Source organism: Thalia democratica, chromosome 8 (genome assembly GCF_965202585.1).
Source record: "Thalia democratica chromosome 8, ktThaDemo2.hap1.1, whole genome shotgun sequence".
Taxonomy (NCBI): Eukaryota; Metazoa; Chordata; class Thaliacea; order Salpida; family Salpidae; genus Thalia; species Thalia democratica.
The window spans coordinates 44293447-44310295 of NC_139172.1; the positions used below are offsets into that span (position 1 = coordinate 44293447).

General features: G+C 24.7%; 1 protein-coding gene across 1 annotated transcript in view; it reads left to right on the forward strand.

Annotated features, from left to right (window-relative positions):
• The first annotated feature begins 345 nt into the window (after window positions 1–345).
• Window positions 346–16849, forward strand: part of LOC145843257 (uncharacterized) — a 32240-nt gene continuing 15736 nt past the window's right edge. Inside the window, exons 1-5 of the mRNA XM_082950720.1 lie at window positions 346–535; window positions 4957–5045; window positions 5555–5613; window positions 13050–13180; window positions 14230–14311. Coding sequence (XP_082806846.1) covers window positions 398–535; window positions 4957–5045; window positions 5555–5613; window positions 13050–13180; window positions 14230–14311 — 499 coding nt within the window. The 5' untranslated portion in view covers window positions 346–397. The remainder of the gene's footprint in view (window positions 536–4956; window positions 5046–5554; window positions 5614–13049; window positions 13181–14229; window positions 14312–16849) is intronic.

Sequence of the window (16849 nt, forward strand, 5' to 3'; positions counted from 1 at the left end):
ACTTTTAAACAAAATTTTGACCTCTTATTTATAGAAAGTAATGTTTTAAGTTTTGTTTATTTACAAAAATATTGTTTTTTTTTGTTTATACTTTTAAGGTTTATAAGTAGCTAAGCTTAAAAAACCGTTTTTTTTTTGTTTTACCAATCGTGAAACTTTCTTAAATTTAAATATTAGCACTTTTACAAAGTAACTTTTGAAAAAACTTCTGTCAAACAAAAAAACATTTCACACTTTTACTTTTATGAACACAACAAAAAACACAAAAAAAAAGACGAGTTATTATCGATTAACTATATTTCTCGCTTCTCATGCAGTAAAAAGCCTTTTTCTCGACAGAACACTGTTTACATATATATATTGCTTTCTGCTTTCGGGCACTTTTACCACTTCTCAGATGACGATGTCAAGAGTGTCAGGACACATCTTCAGCTCCTACTACAACAAGAGGGGCGACCGGAACCAGTACGTTACCCGCAGGAACACTCTGACCCCGATCATTTACAAATTGCAGGAAAAGTCCAAAAGCGACGAGGTCGGTTGCTAAGTTACTTGTTGATTGTTATGTTCGTTGCTAAGTTACTTGTTGATTGTCATGTTCGTTGCTAAGCAACTTTAACACTTTCAGTTAATATTTTTAATATGTTTATGGTTTTTAGTTATTAGTATTTTTATAAATGTGTTGCTCAAAATAGTAAGCAAGCTAAATTTTGACAAATCATAACTGATTTGAAAACAAAAGCAAATGTTATGAAAACTGTTGTAAATTAGTAATTTGTTTTTACTATTATGGTTTTTTTTAATTGTTTTTATTTTATTTATCTTTACTCCACATTAATTACTAAAATAATTTATGGCTCGTAATAAAAATTTAATGACTACTTTTTGGGTTACAACTTGTGCACTTGGTTTTTCTGTTTTTGAATGTTTAAAACTTTAATTTATTGTAGTATATAGACTATTTATTCGTTACCCTTTAGTATACGTGTTCATAAAAAACCATATACAAAATAAATAAAGCTATTTACCGTAATTTAATAATTTAATGAATGTTAATTTTATATATATAAAGACAGTTTACAGCATTTGTTTAGTTAGTACCTTTAAAATAAGCAAACAGTTTCTTACTATCGTTTTAGTGGTGATAATTTACATCTTTGCTGTTATGCTTTAAACGACTTATACTACTAATTGAATATACTTTATTTTACTTCATACATTATTTACGCATTCTATGAAAAAAAATGATGTTTTTAATACAAACTTTAATGTGTATGCTTCAAGAATGATGAAAGTACATAGTAAGTAAAGTATTTGTTAGCTAAAAAGCTTAAAGTGTAAAACCGCTGCTCACCATATAGTTTTTGGACACATGTAACAATTGCAAAATAAGCGTAAATAAAACTATTAAAAATCTATTACTAAAAATATACGAAGTTCTAATTACTTTACCGTGTACTTTTTAATTGATATTAATCCTAATACATGTTTATTGTAATCTTTAAAAAGTTCTCTGATGTTTTTAAGAAGTGTTGAAACGATTTTAATCGACTAGTTTCAGTTTTTATTGTGAAAGCCTGCTACAAAATCAAGTTAACAAATTACATCGCTGTAAGAGTAATTAAAAAAACTTGGCTGCAGGAATATATTTAATTTTTTTTTTTAATGTTAAAGAATGTAAAGTGCAGTTCCAGTTACTTATATTACTTAAAATTCTAAATTTAACTAATTGTTTAATAAATACCTGTACTTCTTATCATTAAAAAAAATTAGTAGTACATGTTTCACTAACAACAAACGTAACAAAACAAACTTAACAATCATAAAATATTTTGTTTAAAATCAGCGTTCATGTGTATAGTATTATAGTATCATATTTAGCCTGTTTTTTTTTCAAAGCTCTAATAATAAAGAAATAAATATCAATTTTTGTCACATTTATTTATCTTTAGCGCTCAAAATATCGTTCTATAAAGTTGTTTTTATTTCAATATACAATTTGTACTTTATACAATTTTCATTAAACTTTTAATCAAAGTATTCGAAATAGTTTTTATCACTTTATAACTGCTGCAACAAACTTGAACTAACACCAACTTTTATTAGCATAATAAGCACCTTACGCGTTTGTGGTTAATTTACTTTATTTATCTTTTTTAATGAGTTTTATTATATGGATTGATTTCAAAGTGTTTCCATTATTGCTGCAGCATGGAAATCATCTGTAAACCTGCATTTGTATGCTGCAAAAAAGTAACTTTTCATATTGGTTTTTGTTCCTTTCATCGATAATTTGTACTTTTTGAATAGGTAATAATAATAATAATAATAGTTGTTTTAAATATTACTCTGCATACTTAAACAATGGAATTGCTATTGTGTGAATAATATACTTTGTTGTCTGTTTTTTTATACCTGACCAAAAATTTTTTGATCAAAATGCTAAAACTAAAATTTTTAGCTTAAATTTTCTTTCTTATGCAAAAAGTTACTTTACAAAATTTACTAACAATCCTTGAAATTATTGAAACAATTTTAAGCTCGGCTTCAACGCTAATAAATCATTCCTGCAAGCAGTCTTTCAAATCGATAATAGAGCGAAAACTTATTAGAAATATTGTGTCATCCATGTTTCGAAAATATAGATTTTAAGTCGTCTGTGTCTTGCAGCTACTTACAAGAAAATATACAAAAATAAAAGTATTTAGTAAAAATAAAAACCATTTTAAAAGGCTTTTATTTATAAAAATAGTTTTTACTATGGTCATAAACAAGTTATTTCAATGCTTAGCGTGCAGTATTTTGAATCGATAAAAAATATATTTAGAGTCAAAACAAAGTAAAAGTCATAAATGCTGTAAAATAAAATATTTTTAGTAGACAATTTCCAAGCTATGATAAAATAACAAAAAAAAAGGCAATATTTCGAATCGAAAAATTTGAATACTAATAAATTAGACTTTTTTCGAAATTTTTAATTTTATAAATCATTTACAACCTTGTGAAATAGGTTTTTTGATCAATTAAAAAAATTCCCAGCATTTAAAAGTTTTAAAAGTCATGCTTGTTCTAATTTCGTTGAGTTAATTGCGCAGACAATTAAATTTCACCACCAGTGTGACTTGTATTTCTAATTTGGTAACTTTTATACTGTAGGTGCTAATTTGATTTGATTGATAAATTGACAACAATTTGTTTGTGCCAAGATCTACCTTCATTTGTGTTTGAAAAATTCTTACATGTAAAAATAGGTCTTTGATTGAAGTATTTGTGCCTTTATTCACACAGAAAAGTACGTTAGAAATATTCTATTTGTACTTTAGATTCAATTTGGCACTAAAAGAGTATTGGTACAACAAGAATTTTTGAACTTTGTAATAAAAGTATAATAAAAAAAAAATTTCTTGTATTAAAATTTATGTAAAAATGAATCACTATAAACTTAAGTTCTTAAAAAAAAAATTTAAAAGTAAATTATCCTATATAATATTATTTAACAGAAAAATACATAGTTTTCCTACTCCTAAAATTATTAACTTTTTTATACATAAAAAGCATAAACTTTTATAGTTTTGGAAAAGTTTTAGTTATAGACTTCAAAAAAATATGTTTCACTAGTACCAACTATTATCTCATGAAATATTTTGGATAAAAATGTATATGAACCAACTTACCAATACAGTAACCTAAAAACTAGGTACGCACTTTCTAGGTACGAACTGCCGTTATGGTTCGCACGTTAGCCGAAAAACGCTGTGTTTAAAACAGATTGTTTTTACTTTGAAACTTAAAAACTGAAACCAAAACTACTAATAAAAACTATTACTTTATATAAACAAAGTTTTATAAAGTTTAATTGAATTAAAACTTTAGGAACCAGAAACAATAATTTGTCACAAACAGATAGTTTAAACAATTTTAAAACAGTATATAACGTTTGCTTGCTAAGCTTACTCCACAAATACTACACTACATAAATTATCAACTTTAAAGTAGTAGTTTAATGATAAAAGTGTTTTAAATCAAGGTAAAAAATAAATGAATGTTTTACTTTAAAGCTATATTTTATCAAAATTTTGTGATAATTAGACAAGCCTCATTTAAACTTTCAACTTTTGACAGAGACATTTTACCTTAACAGCTACTATTGACTTCAACGATTTTTTTCTGTGGCAATATAATTAAGACTAAAAACCTTTCTCAGCTATAACTTCGTGTAAATATAATCAATACTTAATGAAACACAACTTTTGAGTTAAGCTTCATAACTGTTTTTTGTGATTGACAGTGTTAATTAAAGGAAATCTCCCATCCAGGGTTCGCCTAGGGTTAAACTTGGCTACGTATTACGATTTAAAACGCGGTGCTAAGCATTGTTTACTGCTCTCTATATGATTTGAGTGGGTCATGTTTGTCCTATGTAAACTTCTAAAAATACACTAACACCTCATTAAGGTACTACCATCATTATAATGAATATTAAACAATATAAACTTATCATATTTATGACTAAATAAAATGAGTTTCCATGATACCTATTTTCTTACAATGGTTTCGGTCAAATAAGAAATGCTTATACAAAGGATAAACAAGTTCTAATTAGAAATATAAAAAAAACTAGTATTTGTGTTTGGATATTTAGTTTAAAAAACGTGTAATGACTTTCAAATTAACCCTTTTGTGAGTGTAGTTCTTTATATAAGCACTTTGTAACTTTTCTGTTCGGTTATAAATGTAATAATAAATAGCTTATAGAACTACTGTTGTTTTCTAAGCTATTGTTTAAATATTTTTTGTTGACTGTCATATTGTATTCATTAACTTAATTAGACAGTAATTCTAACTAATACTGTCAGGTTTTCATCTATTGTAAATAAACAAAACTATTTCATTGGTTTATTATTTTTTATATGTACTTATAAAAAAAAAACATAAACTTTATATATTTTTTTCCAGTTAAAAGGGGAAACAAGCGAAAATGACAGAAAACTCAATGAACACAAACTCAAAACATTCGCCAAGCACTGGAAAGACACTTCAGCAGGGTAAATAAAAAATATTATAAAATTAAAACTTTGTGAGGTTAATTAAGTTTTGATAATTATGTTTAAAACTTTTCAATTCCGATTGATTTTGCATGACGGTTGTATAAGCTGTACTTTTTGTAATCAATAATTGTGTCTATAAAACGTTATATAACGTTGATTGATAGGTTATGACAATATTATCGTTTTATAATTGTTTCTATCATTGATAAACGTTATATTATGAAATTTCAATCAATGTGAACATTATTATTTAGATTATTTTCATTATTGTAATAATTTTTGGACTAGTTTGTAATAAGTTCTACCTTAATTAAATTTAGGTTGGTTTATTGTTCTTTAAACTTTTTGTTGTGTTTTTCTTTTTAACATTAAAAAGTATTGAAAAAAATAATTAAGGTTTACAAAACATGTTTTATTAAAAATTCAAAAATTTAACAACTATTTTAAATATTTTTTTCAATGTCTTTAGCTGTTTAACAAAATTTTTAAATTGAATAAATTTTTAGATGCAGTAATAAGAAATCATGGAGGATTGAAGACTATAAAACAAAAAAGCGACACTCAAGTACGTTTTTTATTTGAATATTTTACATATAATACTATTTACATAAAACATGTATGCGTGTTTTCAGATCTTCTCTTGTGTGTACTTAGCTTTAGGTTTACTTATAGTTAATTAAAATTGTAAGTGTGACTTAAAAATGGTTGATCAAACCTTTAATTTTACACGTATTACTTTTTTACATAAAGCAAACTTTAACCAACATCTTTAAAACATAGTATCTATTTAGTATTATTTACATACCATAGAGTTAGCTTTTATACTGGAACACATGACATGTTTTGCATTTAATATCAGCTAACTCGTGTTTATACCAGGCGTTCACGTGTGCACGTGTAGTTTATGTATTTATTATGTCTCAGGAGACTAATGTTAGGCAAGACAGTTTTACAATTTATAACAAAATTATGATATATCACAAAGTGGATGTTTATATCAAATCATTGTTTAAATTTTTAAAAATTAAGTCCCACAGTATTTTTGTTACTATTATACACGTTAGAAATTTTTATATACCAGTTTTATTAACTCACAATAAAAGTTTATGTTTCATAATTTAATTCATGACAAAAAAATTATAAATAAAACAGTTTTTTCAATTGCCATATAACTAGTAATTTTTTAAGAATTTTCAAAAAATGTTGGGATCAAAAAGTTTTAGTTATAAGTTAATGACATTTGATAAATACTATATAGTAGAAATTAATAAAAAATTTTCAACAAAGTTTTTCTAAAACTAATGCTTGATAGTCTAATGAACAGAGAGTATTACTCAAAAGCATTTTTTAAATTTTTATTCGTTAGTAAACTATTATAGTTTTTTAAACATTTACTCGTTTGTAGTTACTGTTAAGCCACACCCGTATGTGCTTAGCTGAAGTTAATTTATAAGAAATGTTTTAACTGTTATTATTACATAAGTTCCATTTATAAATTTAGCAAAATTATAATTTATAATCTACTAATTTCTAATCTAAATTTGAACTTTTTATCATTATTCAATCAAACAATCGGGGGATTAATAAGATTAAATAGTGAGAAACATGTTATTTCAATTTATTTTTATTAAATGTCAGACAAGCGTCTTGTGTCTAATTGTAAATATCGAGCGTCGAAGGCGTGTGATGAGTTAATAAAAGTTGAATTATATAAACTCATTCTATTTCTTGTAAGTTTTATATAAAGTCAATGAAATGTTGTACAACTTAAAATGTGACGCACATATATAAATTAAAATAATATTTTTTAAAAGGGTTATTTCTTTTACAGTTTTATTAAAAATCTGATGATTTTTTTTTAGTCTAAAAGTTAAACATAAATCTCTAGAAAATACCTGTAAAGTAAGACAAAAATTATTTATACTCTTTTTACCGTTGATTTACTTTTTAATTATATACTTGATGCTTCCTTATAAAAGTATGACTTTCCTTCTAAATCCATACTTTAAATAAAAGTACATGTTTAAGACATAGCTTTATTCTTTACTTTTGCTTTAAATTTTCTTACTTAAGCACTTGCCAAAAATAAGCTCAATACCTTTGTAAAAGAAAAGTTTACTCATTGATAAAAAAAAAATACTGCTAAAACTAATCTAAGTTAAATGTTTTAAACGTTTTTTAAGCACTTTCTTTTTTCAAAATTTTGATAAAAAAACTTAAATATGATTATCAACTTATAATCAATCTGTTTGAACTCAATCAAGCTTTACAAATTTAATTTATTTAACACATTTAGACACATAACTTGTCGAAAAGCCTGAAAATATATCAGTGATTTTCTTTCAATACACTAATTTTTTGCTCTAATTTTCCTGAGCTTTAAAGCACTGACTGAATACGTTCGCCACAACTTCTGATATAAAAACATTTAAGCAAAGTGAAGAAATAATCATAAATTATGAATGGGTTGCCGCGACGGATTTCAAATCCATGTAAGACTGTTTAATTTTTTTTCCAGAAAGCTTTCTCAGTTTGGTTTTGATTTTACTGGTTTCTATAGGTCAAGCGAAATGCGTGTTTGCATGTTAGAACCTTTTTTTTTATTGCATTAGATTGTTTGTTGCAAACTTAAATTTTGTTGTTTTTTTGTGTGATATTCATTTTAGTTTGTAAAAGTGGCTAACTACATTTTTACAAACTTTAGTATAGTGTTAGTCAATATCTTTCTAGCTAAAGTATTTAATTTTAGTTTAAAATCAGCTTACAACAATCAGTACATTTTTAGTTTTAACCTAAGTTTAGATCTTTTTATTAGTATTTAAAAAACACTTGGTAAGTGTTGTCTTAGTTAACAGTTTCTAAAATAATGTTACTTTTTTTATATTACTTTACATTAGACGTAAACTTTTTTATTGAGTTGTGGGAGTCAAGTTAGTTCAGGTTTTATTATAATTTTTGTATTTTTAACAGATGTTTTGATATGCAAATTACTATACAGAAATAACTTTATCTTAAAACACCTGACTAGATAAGTACACAGAATATCTATATTAAAAAAAAAGCTGTATTTGTTAAACTTTGACTCAGTTATTTACAGAAAATTCATAAAGAAATGTCTTCTTTTTTATCAGTTCAGTTTCCTGAAGATACCAATTATAACAGGAAAACTTAACAATTTTCTCTTAATTATTAATTAACACTAAAAAACATGTTTTTCATATTTTGCTTAAATTCTACACTGAAAAACAGCTATAAAATGCATTAGCAGGCCTCAGTGAAAAATATTAAGTGGCTGGGATCGATATGGATCAATAGAGTAATTCATTTATTACTTATTGATTTCCATGTATAACCGTGCACCGGTAGTAAAGTCGTGTGGGACAAATTTATTAACAATTCAATTTGCGTTATGCAACGCATGAAAGTATATAGATAATGTTTTGTGGAAACTTTATTTTTAGCTGAAAAAATGTCCTCTAGTTTTTTATATAGCTATAGTAGTTTTCTTCTAAGTTTAGGTTTTCTAGGTAATATAATATTTTTTTGCAATAATTTATACTTTTACCAATAGTTTGAAACTGTAATAATAGTTTTTAGGATACTAATATACTTCAAAATATAACAATGATAATAAAGTTTGTTTGGCAATCTTTTAGTTTAAAAGAGATACTAAAAATTTAGTAACGTTTTTAACTAAAAAACTACAATTAATTTTTCAAATTACAACTAATTAAAAGGTACTTTTCTATCGATTAATAGAAAAATTGTTTACTTTTTGCAATTGAAAGTGCTAATCTTGTCTTTTCAAAAAACAATTACAGTTATTTTCTGAAGTTATAAAAAACAGAAAACAAAATAAGTGAAAGGAATTTAAAAACAAAAATGTTATTTCAAATTGTCGACACTCTAAAACCTACTTATTTCTAACTTTAGAGTTTTGAATAGAGATTTTAAAATTTTTGAATTTTGCAGCTTATAGCAATTTTTTCTTACTAGGAAAAACGAGTACAACGTTTAAATTTTTATGCTTAACATTTAAAGCTAAATATTTTTTAAGATAAAGAAAAACTAAGGAAATGAAAAAGTGGTATAAAAGTTTTCGTAGGTTTCTTAAAATGCAGTTTTATGATTAGTTTTAATTAACGTATTTTTTCGTAAACGTAAAGTCAGGCTCATTTAAAATCAGTCAATTGACACGAATTGATTAAAAATATTCTAAAAAGTTTATAATGACATCTTAGCGGCCTCTACCGGTTATTTTTTGCTAAAAAAACAATCAAGAAAGATACTGAAAGATAAAATGTTTAGAGATAATTTGTATGAAGTTGAATTTGTTGAACCTATGTAACTCAAATAAGTTTTTAAAGCTGTGTTGTACTAAACAATAATTCTAATTATTCAGACTTTGACTCATATATATACGTGACTAAATAGAAGCTTAGTAAGTTTAATGATGCAAATAGTTTTATACATATGTCAAGTTTTAAATCTTATAGTATTATACTCAATTCAACATTTAGATAAAAAAAGTTATAAAAGGTTTTTTGAAAACCCAGAAAAATGTTTACCTTATTTATTTTTAGGATATTTGTTCAATCAATTAAGCTAATTACTTACTAGAAAAGTTGTTAAAAACAAATATTTACTTAAAGCATACTACCATAACGACGTTTCGTTTTTGTTTTTCAGCCTTTGAAACAATTTTTAGTATAACTTAAAATAAAAATCCAACTTAAGAAGATTTATTTTATACTTAAAATTACGTTCAAAAGTTATCTCGTTAACTTTAAAACTATAACATATTCCTTTTATTTAAATTGATGTGTGTAATATGTATAAAAAGTAGTTTTATTAATTATGTCTAAAGGAAAAACTAGCGTTAAATCAGGTCAAACAAAACTAATGAATGGTATACGTACTCATGGTATAACAATTTTATTATATAAACAGTAAAGAGTTTGGTTTCACCTTGTGGTTAAAAAGTATAATTAATTTTAGTTTTAGTCTCAATTGTGTGTCTAACTTAAATATTATCAATCCAACATCTGTTATTTTAATTGTTATTGATTAAAGCTTTAAAGATCAACATTTCAAACAAAAAAAGGTTCGTTAAGTAAAAGGGTTTATATATTTTACCACAGTTTAAAGAAAACAATACTAGTTAATAAAAGACTTTAAGTTCTGTAAAGCTTATTTTTTGGTGCTTTTACAGTATAAGCAGCACGTTAGCAAAACAAGTTTTCACAGTTAATTAATAATACAGCTCTTGACTTTATAAGTTTGTTGAAACTGCTGTTAACATAACAAAGCGTTGTATAAAAGGGAAAAGTTAACTTTTTACTGAAGTTGTGTAAAAAAAATACTTTTTAAAGTTAATATATACTAAAGTTTTGATTATTATTGTTCATTTAAAAAAATAGAGTAGTACACAACTATCTAAATTTGTAATTTACTTTGAGTTTAAAACAACTAGCAATTATTTTTTAGCTTAACTGTTTGTTTACCTCTTTACGGTTGTAAATTTTTTAAAATGTTTTTGGAGTAACAAAAGTAAGCATTAAAATCTTGGATATATAAACACATCTACCAAAAATAAAGATTAAGAATTAAAAAAAAGACGTATCAAAACTTTAAGTTCTTATATTTATTCTAAAGTAAAACTGAATTTAGTTTTGAAATAAACCAAATAGAAAATAAATACCATCTTATAACTTTTTATAATAAACTATTTGTTACTAAAAACGTTTTTTAAGTACTGATACGGGCTAAGACAAAACTTAATCCAGTTAGAAACTTAAACATAACAAAACAGTTGTATTTTTGTTATTAAAATAAATACTTATTCAAGTGTCTGTTTACAATAGAAAATAGTTTTAGTAGGATAAGTGATTTGATTATAGAATTAGATTTCTTTGTTATTAGTTTAAAAATGATTTGTATCAAAAAACTGTTTGCAGGAGATGAAAGTTTTAATTGAGTTCAAACCAGGTTAGAAGAAGACAGTTTTCAATCAAATAATCAATCGAAGTAATTATTCGTTATAAGAAGTGCTCAAAGTTTTAGTGTGACTCAGTGGCGTATGGTTTTATAATACTGGTATTATTAAACGTAGTAAAATCGAAGTGTGAAAAAACTTTTAGCTAGTGATTTTGATAAGTTAGAACTTTGGTCATAAAGTTATTCATTTTAAATAACCGATTCCAAATAAAAACTATTTTGTAATTGCTTTAAAGCTTTTAGAAAATAAATTTAATTTAGGTTACAGTTTTTAAACTGTCATTATATTTATACAAAAAATGTATTTAAACGTTTAAATGCAATATACTGTTTAATAAAGTGTCACAAATGTTTAACTTGTATAAAAAGTTAAAACACCACTTTAGTCATGAAATATTTCAAAAAACAAAACTTATGTTTAAAAGTTGTTATATGTTTCGCAATATGGTATACCAGTAAAACTTACTTTCTGTTTGTAATTAAGCTTATCATTCGATTAGATTTCAAAAAAAAAAAATCCTAAACTAAATAAAATAAACCATTGTTTTTTATATATGTAAGAAAATACACAATAAAAGTATAGTTTATCTTCTATGATTATATAAAACTAGTCAAACCTACACGCAGTTCAACACATAGTTGATAGAACATTTGTTTTATCACTATTAAAATGAAAATTTATTTTTAAGCCTAAAAATAAATTTCCATATAATTATTACTAAGTTCACAATATATCAGTAATATTAAATTAATAGTCTGTTAAGTGTTTTTTAAATTATGTTAACAGAAAGTAGCAAACAGCATTTTTTATCAAGATAATTATTTTACTCAAATTAAAAATTTCAAGTATTAAAATGTCTTCATAATGAACTAATTTAAAAATATGAAGTTGTTAAACTTCTTTTTGAGTTTATAAAAATAGCGCCTATAAACAATAATGTGAGGCTAAGAATTTTTTTTTTGCTAGTACTTTACCAATTTGTTTTTAATGTTTTTATCGTGATTTTATTGAAAAAAAATTCAGAATAATACTTTTCCTATTTTTAAAGTTCATTTTTTTAAACAATACAGGGTTACATAAACTTTGAAAAGTGAAAATAAAAATTGATCTACCGAAAGATAAGGTCGATAAAAAGCATATGTTTTCATGAATTTTTTTCGCTCGACATTATTATTTAATGAACATAAAAATAAATTATTTACGCAGCAGCTGTCTGTAAGAAAATTGTTTTGAACTTGTCAAAGTTCATTTTATTTCGTATAAAACACTTTTTCTGAAATTTAAAAAAATACATACAAGTTACCAAGTTTACGCAAATCGCATAAACTTTAAAATTATTAACTTATAAACTTAAGCAAATTAAATCACTGTTCTTTGGTAAAAGCTTGTATACAAGTTTTAGTATTTGTTTTTTGTCAAACTGAAATTTAAATGCGTGAAGTATAATAAATAACAAAAGGTAAACTAGACTTCCTATAAACGTACAACGAAGTCTGGTTAATACTAATATTTTTGATGCATGATATCTTTTGTTATGAAAACAATTTTGTTTCAATTGTAGAAAAATTAATTTTATAGTAAGACTGACAAATTCAAGATAATAAGTTGTTAAAACAGTTAATATACATACAAATAACAAAATTAGTAAGCTGTAATATAAATTTCAATAAAATATCGAACAGGAATATAAAAGAAGGATATTTGAAACCAGGTTAAATATAAGTAAATTTTAAATTAATACAGCTATCAAATTCACGTTTTAACATGCTTACTCAAAAAATTTCTGATTTTTTGATAAAACTAAAAAGGAATTGCAAAATATCAAAGATTTTAATTGACAATGTGATAAAGTCTTTGTACTTTTTTTGCTGATAAATCAATAGCTACATAAAACTGAAAAAGTTAACCTTTATATTTTAATCTTTAAAAACTTTGACCTAGTATTTGGTGTATATTTTGATGACACAGTTTAAATACTTGAATTAAATTATTTAAATTCACAGTTGCAATATTTGGTCACGAACGAGACAGGAGAACTTCGATTTTTTCTACGAAAATTTCATCCGCTAGTTGTCGCCCGAGGTGCTCGTTAGGATCGGCTGCGTACATGTATGAGCACCACAGAAGATTGTCGGTAAGTTTGATAAGTAAACACATAAAACTAAACAAGTAAATATGTTTACACATCTTAATAAGTTGTCTGTGAGTTATAAACAATATATTTACAAATAATAAAACAAAATATATGCTTAATACAACATATTGATATAAATAAACATACATAATGAACAATATAAAACATTATAAGTTGGTAGTAAACAACAAGATAAATAAAAAAATTAAGTACATGTATGAACATCATAGAAGATTTTCGGTTAGTAGTAGTTTATAAAATAATAAAAAACTAACGTCAACTTAAAAAATATGCGTCGAAAAAACATGCTTTTCAATCTTGTTGTAACCCAGCATTTTGCGAACACTACACAAAACTTTCGGAATTAAAAATGTTTCCATTATAAAAAAGTCAATTGAAACACTCTTACTACAATTAGTTTTTCAAGTTATTCAAGATTCTTTGATCACAAACCTTATTTTGTTGTGCTAAAAACCTAAAGATTAATAATCATATAAATAAATTTAAGATCATACATCAATACAGTATTTGTGCACTTTTTTGATGTTTCCTTGATAAGAACAACAACGTTATTACTCTAATTTCCTCAAAACAAACTTAAGATGTTTTTGATTAATAGATAATTTTATTATTCTCCATAACAAAACGTACATTATAATCACTATAGTATCCATATACTAACCTAAAGAGAGCCATTAAAGTTGTTCATAAACAAACAGAGTAATTCGGTGCAACTAAGTTACTGCTGCAGCTTAATATTAAATAATTAAAAGAGAAACAAAATTTAATCTGAACAATTTTCTATTATGCTTATACTGTTTTGAAGAAGTTGAGCCGTTCGTAAAATAGATTTGTATATTTCTATATACAATTCATACAGTTAAGTTTTGAAATATAAGAAGAATTACCTACAACGCAATCATGTTTTTTAATGAAAGTTATTGAAAATATTTTTCAACGAATGACTCGTTATAATTATTTTTTGAAATAAGTTCATCAATATATATATTTTTTATATTTCTACTCAAATTAATACAATCAAAATTCAGTCGAAACCAGTTTCTCCAGGACTCTTAGAAGAGACAGATGACGATCTTGACAACACAGAAGATGAACTCACTTTTCATAAAAGTTTGTTTTACTTATAAAATTTTATTTTTGAGTTTTATTTTCATTATTCATGCTGCTTTGCCATCAAAAATATTCATATTTAAAAAAACTACACAAATGTTTTATTTTCATCTGATATTTCTAAACTTTCCTAACAGTGTTGATCTTTAAATAAATGTTATTTCTAAAACAAGCAAAAAATATAAAAAATTTCTTAAATCTAAGCTGCTTGAAGTTACCGTACCAATTAAAATGTTTACAATAGATATTTTAAAATTATATTTTATCAATAAGTTTTATACAGTCAAGTTTAGTTTTGCTTAGCTCTTAATGTTACTATTGTTTAACAATATTAAATATTAAGAAGACTAATATATTTATAAACATAGAATATTTCTAATTTTCACTTAGAACGGCTAAAAATAGTTAGGAATGTTATTAAAATCTTCTTGTTTTAAGGTTTGTTACAGCTAGCATAAATATTACCTAAATTTTGTCGAAACTAACTTAAATATAGTCAAAATATTTAATGAAAGAAGAATATTACGAATTAGTACTAAAAACGATAGTTACTTATCATGAAAGAGTTTAACTCATTTTGTTTATAGTTTTAATTTTGCTTTGAATATCAATTAGTGATAACGAGCTGTTAGACTATTAAAAACTAAATAAGAAAACAATTTATCATTCTAACAAAAATTTGAATATGTATTTGGTTAAAACTTAGATAAAAGAATATAGTAACACTAGTTTTTACTACTTCTTATATAATGAAAGAGTTCTTGTTCTGTACATATGTCTTTTATTTACCAAGACTATGGACTTTTCAAAATATGTTTTATTAAAAGTTAACCCATCCAAAACTTTTACAGCAGCTTTGAAGTATAAAGTTTATACATACTAATATATGAATTTTTGATCAAAACACATTATAAAGGAACATAATGCAAGCCTATTGAAACCAGCATTAAATCTTTTTAAAGCGTGTAAAACAATCAATTAACTACTCAACATTTTAATTTTAAGCTGTCTTCAGTATTCAACGCATAATTAAAATATAAAATTTACCAAAAATTATGTATAATTTAACTTTGACATTAAAAGTTAAGCCTATTAACCAATACATAGAAGCAAACATGCAACTACACGATTAATTGACTAATAAATATTTGGTTCAAAGCTGTCTTTATCAGTCAGCACTTACTTAATAAATTTAAATTATTTTTACAATTAAACTTTGATATTAAAACTGAAACCATTGAGAGCAGCTTTTAACTATACTCAAGCAAGTGTGTAATTAACTACTCAAAGTTTTAGTTTATTTTTCTCTTATCATTAAACACCTACTTAAATGTAAAACTATACTTAAGTAAACTTTAATATAAAAATTGAAGCCATTTAAAACACTTTTTAATCAATACACCGAATAATGTAATACCATCAATTAACCACTTTAAAAATTATCCACCGCGCAATTAAAAGTTGCACCGATCTCGCACGGATCACGCCAGACAGCTTTTATCTTGTTATGCCGCGGCATTACATTCCTAATTGACAGGCGACCCGCGCTATGTAACGCGGGATTAAACCGGGATTAAACCCTGTAATTTGAACAATTCAAAGTGGATTTGAGGGTGATTGTTACAATGTGTATTACATATGTACCTTAGGAATACTTGTCGTGTTTTGAATGTAAAAACAAGTTGTTAAACCAGACAGTTGTACAGTACACGTATATAACCAGTTTAAATGAAAAGTTTGTTTTAAGTTGTGTTAATGAAAAGTGTTGTTTGTTTAAATCTACTTGTACTTTTCTTGCATTAAATTTTTAATTTACAATTTTTTATGTTGGTACAAAAAAGTGTAAGGTTACACACACCGACGTTAAAATTAAGATATATCCCATATTTGTTACAATTTATCTCTATATATCATTTAATATTTACAATTCATTAGTTGTTTACGGAATTGATTCAAAATGAACTTTTAGCAAAATTAACTCCAATGAAAAAAAAACGCAAACTATAAAAATTTTATCAATTTAGATATTAAAAAAAATTAAGTATCACAAATTTATAGATGCTCATAAAAGTATACACACTTTACTTAACAATAACTTCAATAATAAACAGTATAAGCTATTTGTAAATAAAGATATTCGAGCGAAACACTTTACAATTCTTTAGTACACATGATTAATTTATTTTTTATTGCGCATAATTTTAAAAGCATCTGAACTTGACAAAACAAATTTCAAAATTGACAATATATAACAAAACGGCATCGTACAGAATATTTTATCATGTGTTTAAAGGATGTTATTCTTAACTAGAAGTTTTTAAATATATATAAAAGTTTTGAGAATTTTAGAGAAGAAATTTAAACTTCTTGAGCATTAAGAAAAAAACAAATCTATGCCTAAAAATAACTTTAAAAAAAGTAAAATAAAAATTGATTTATAAGCAAACTTTCACACTTTTGAGGCTTAATATAGCTTATCAATCAAATATCTTTATTTGTATTTGAAAACGGCTTAATATACGTTTTGTGTATAGTTTT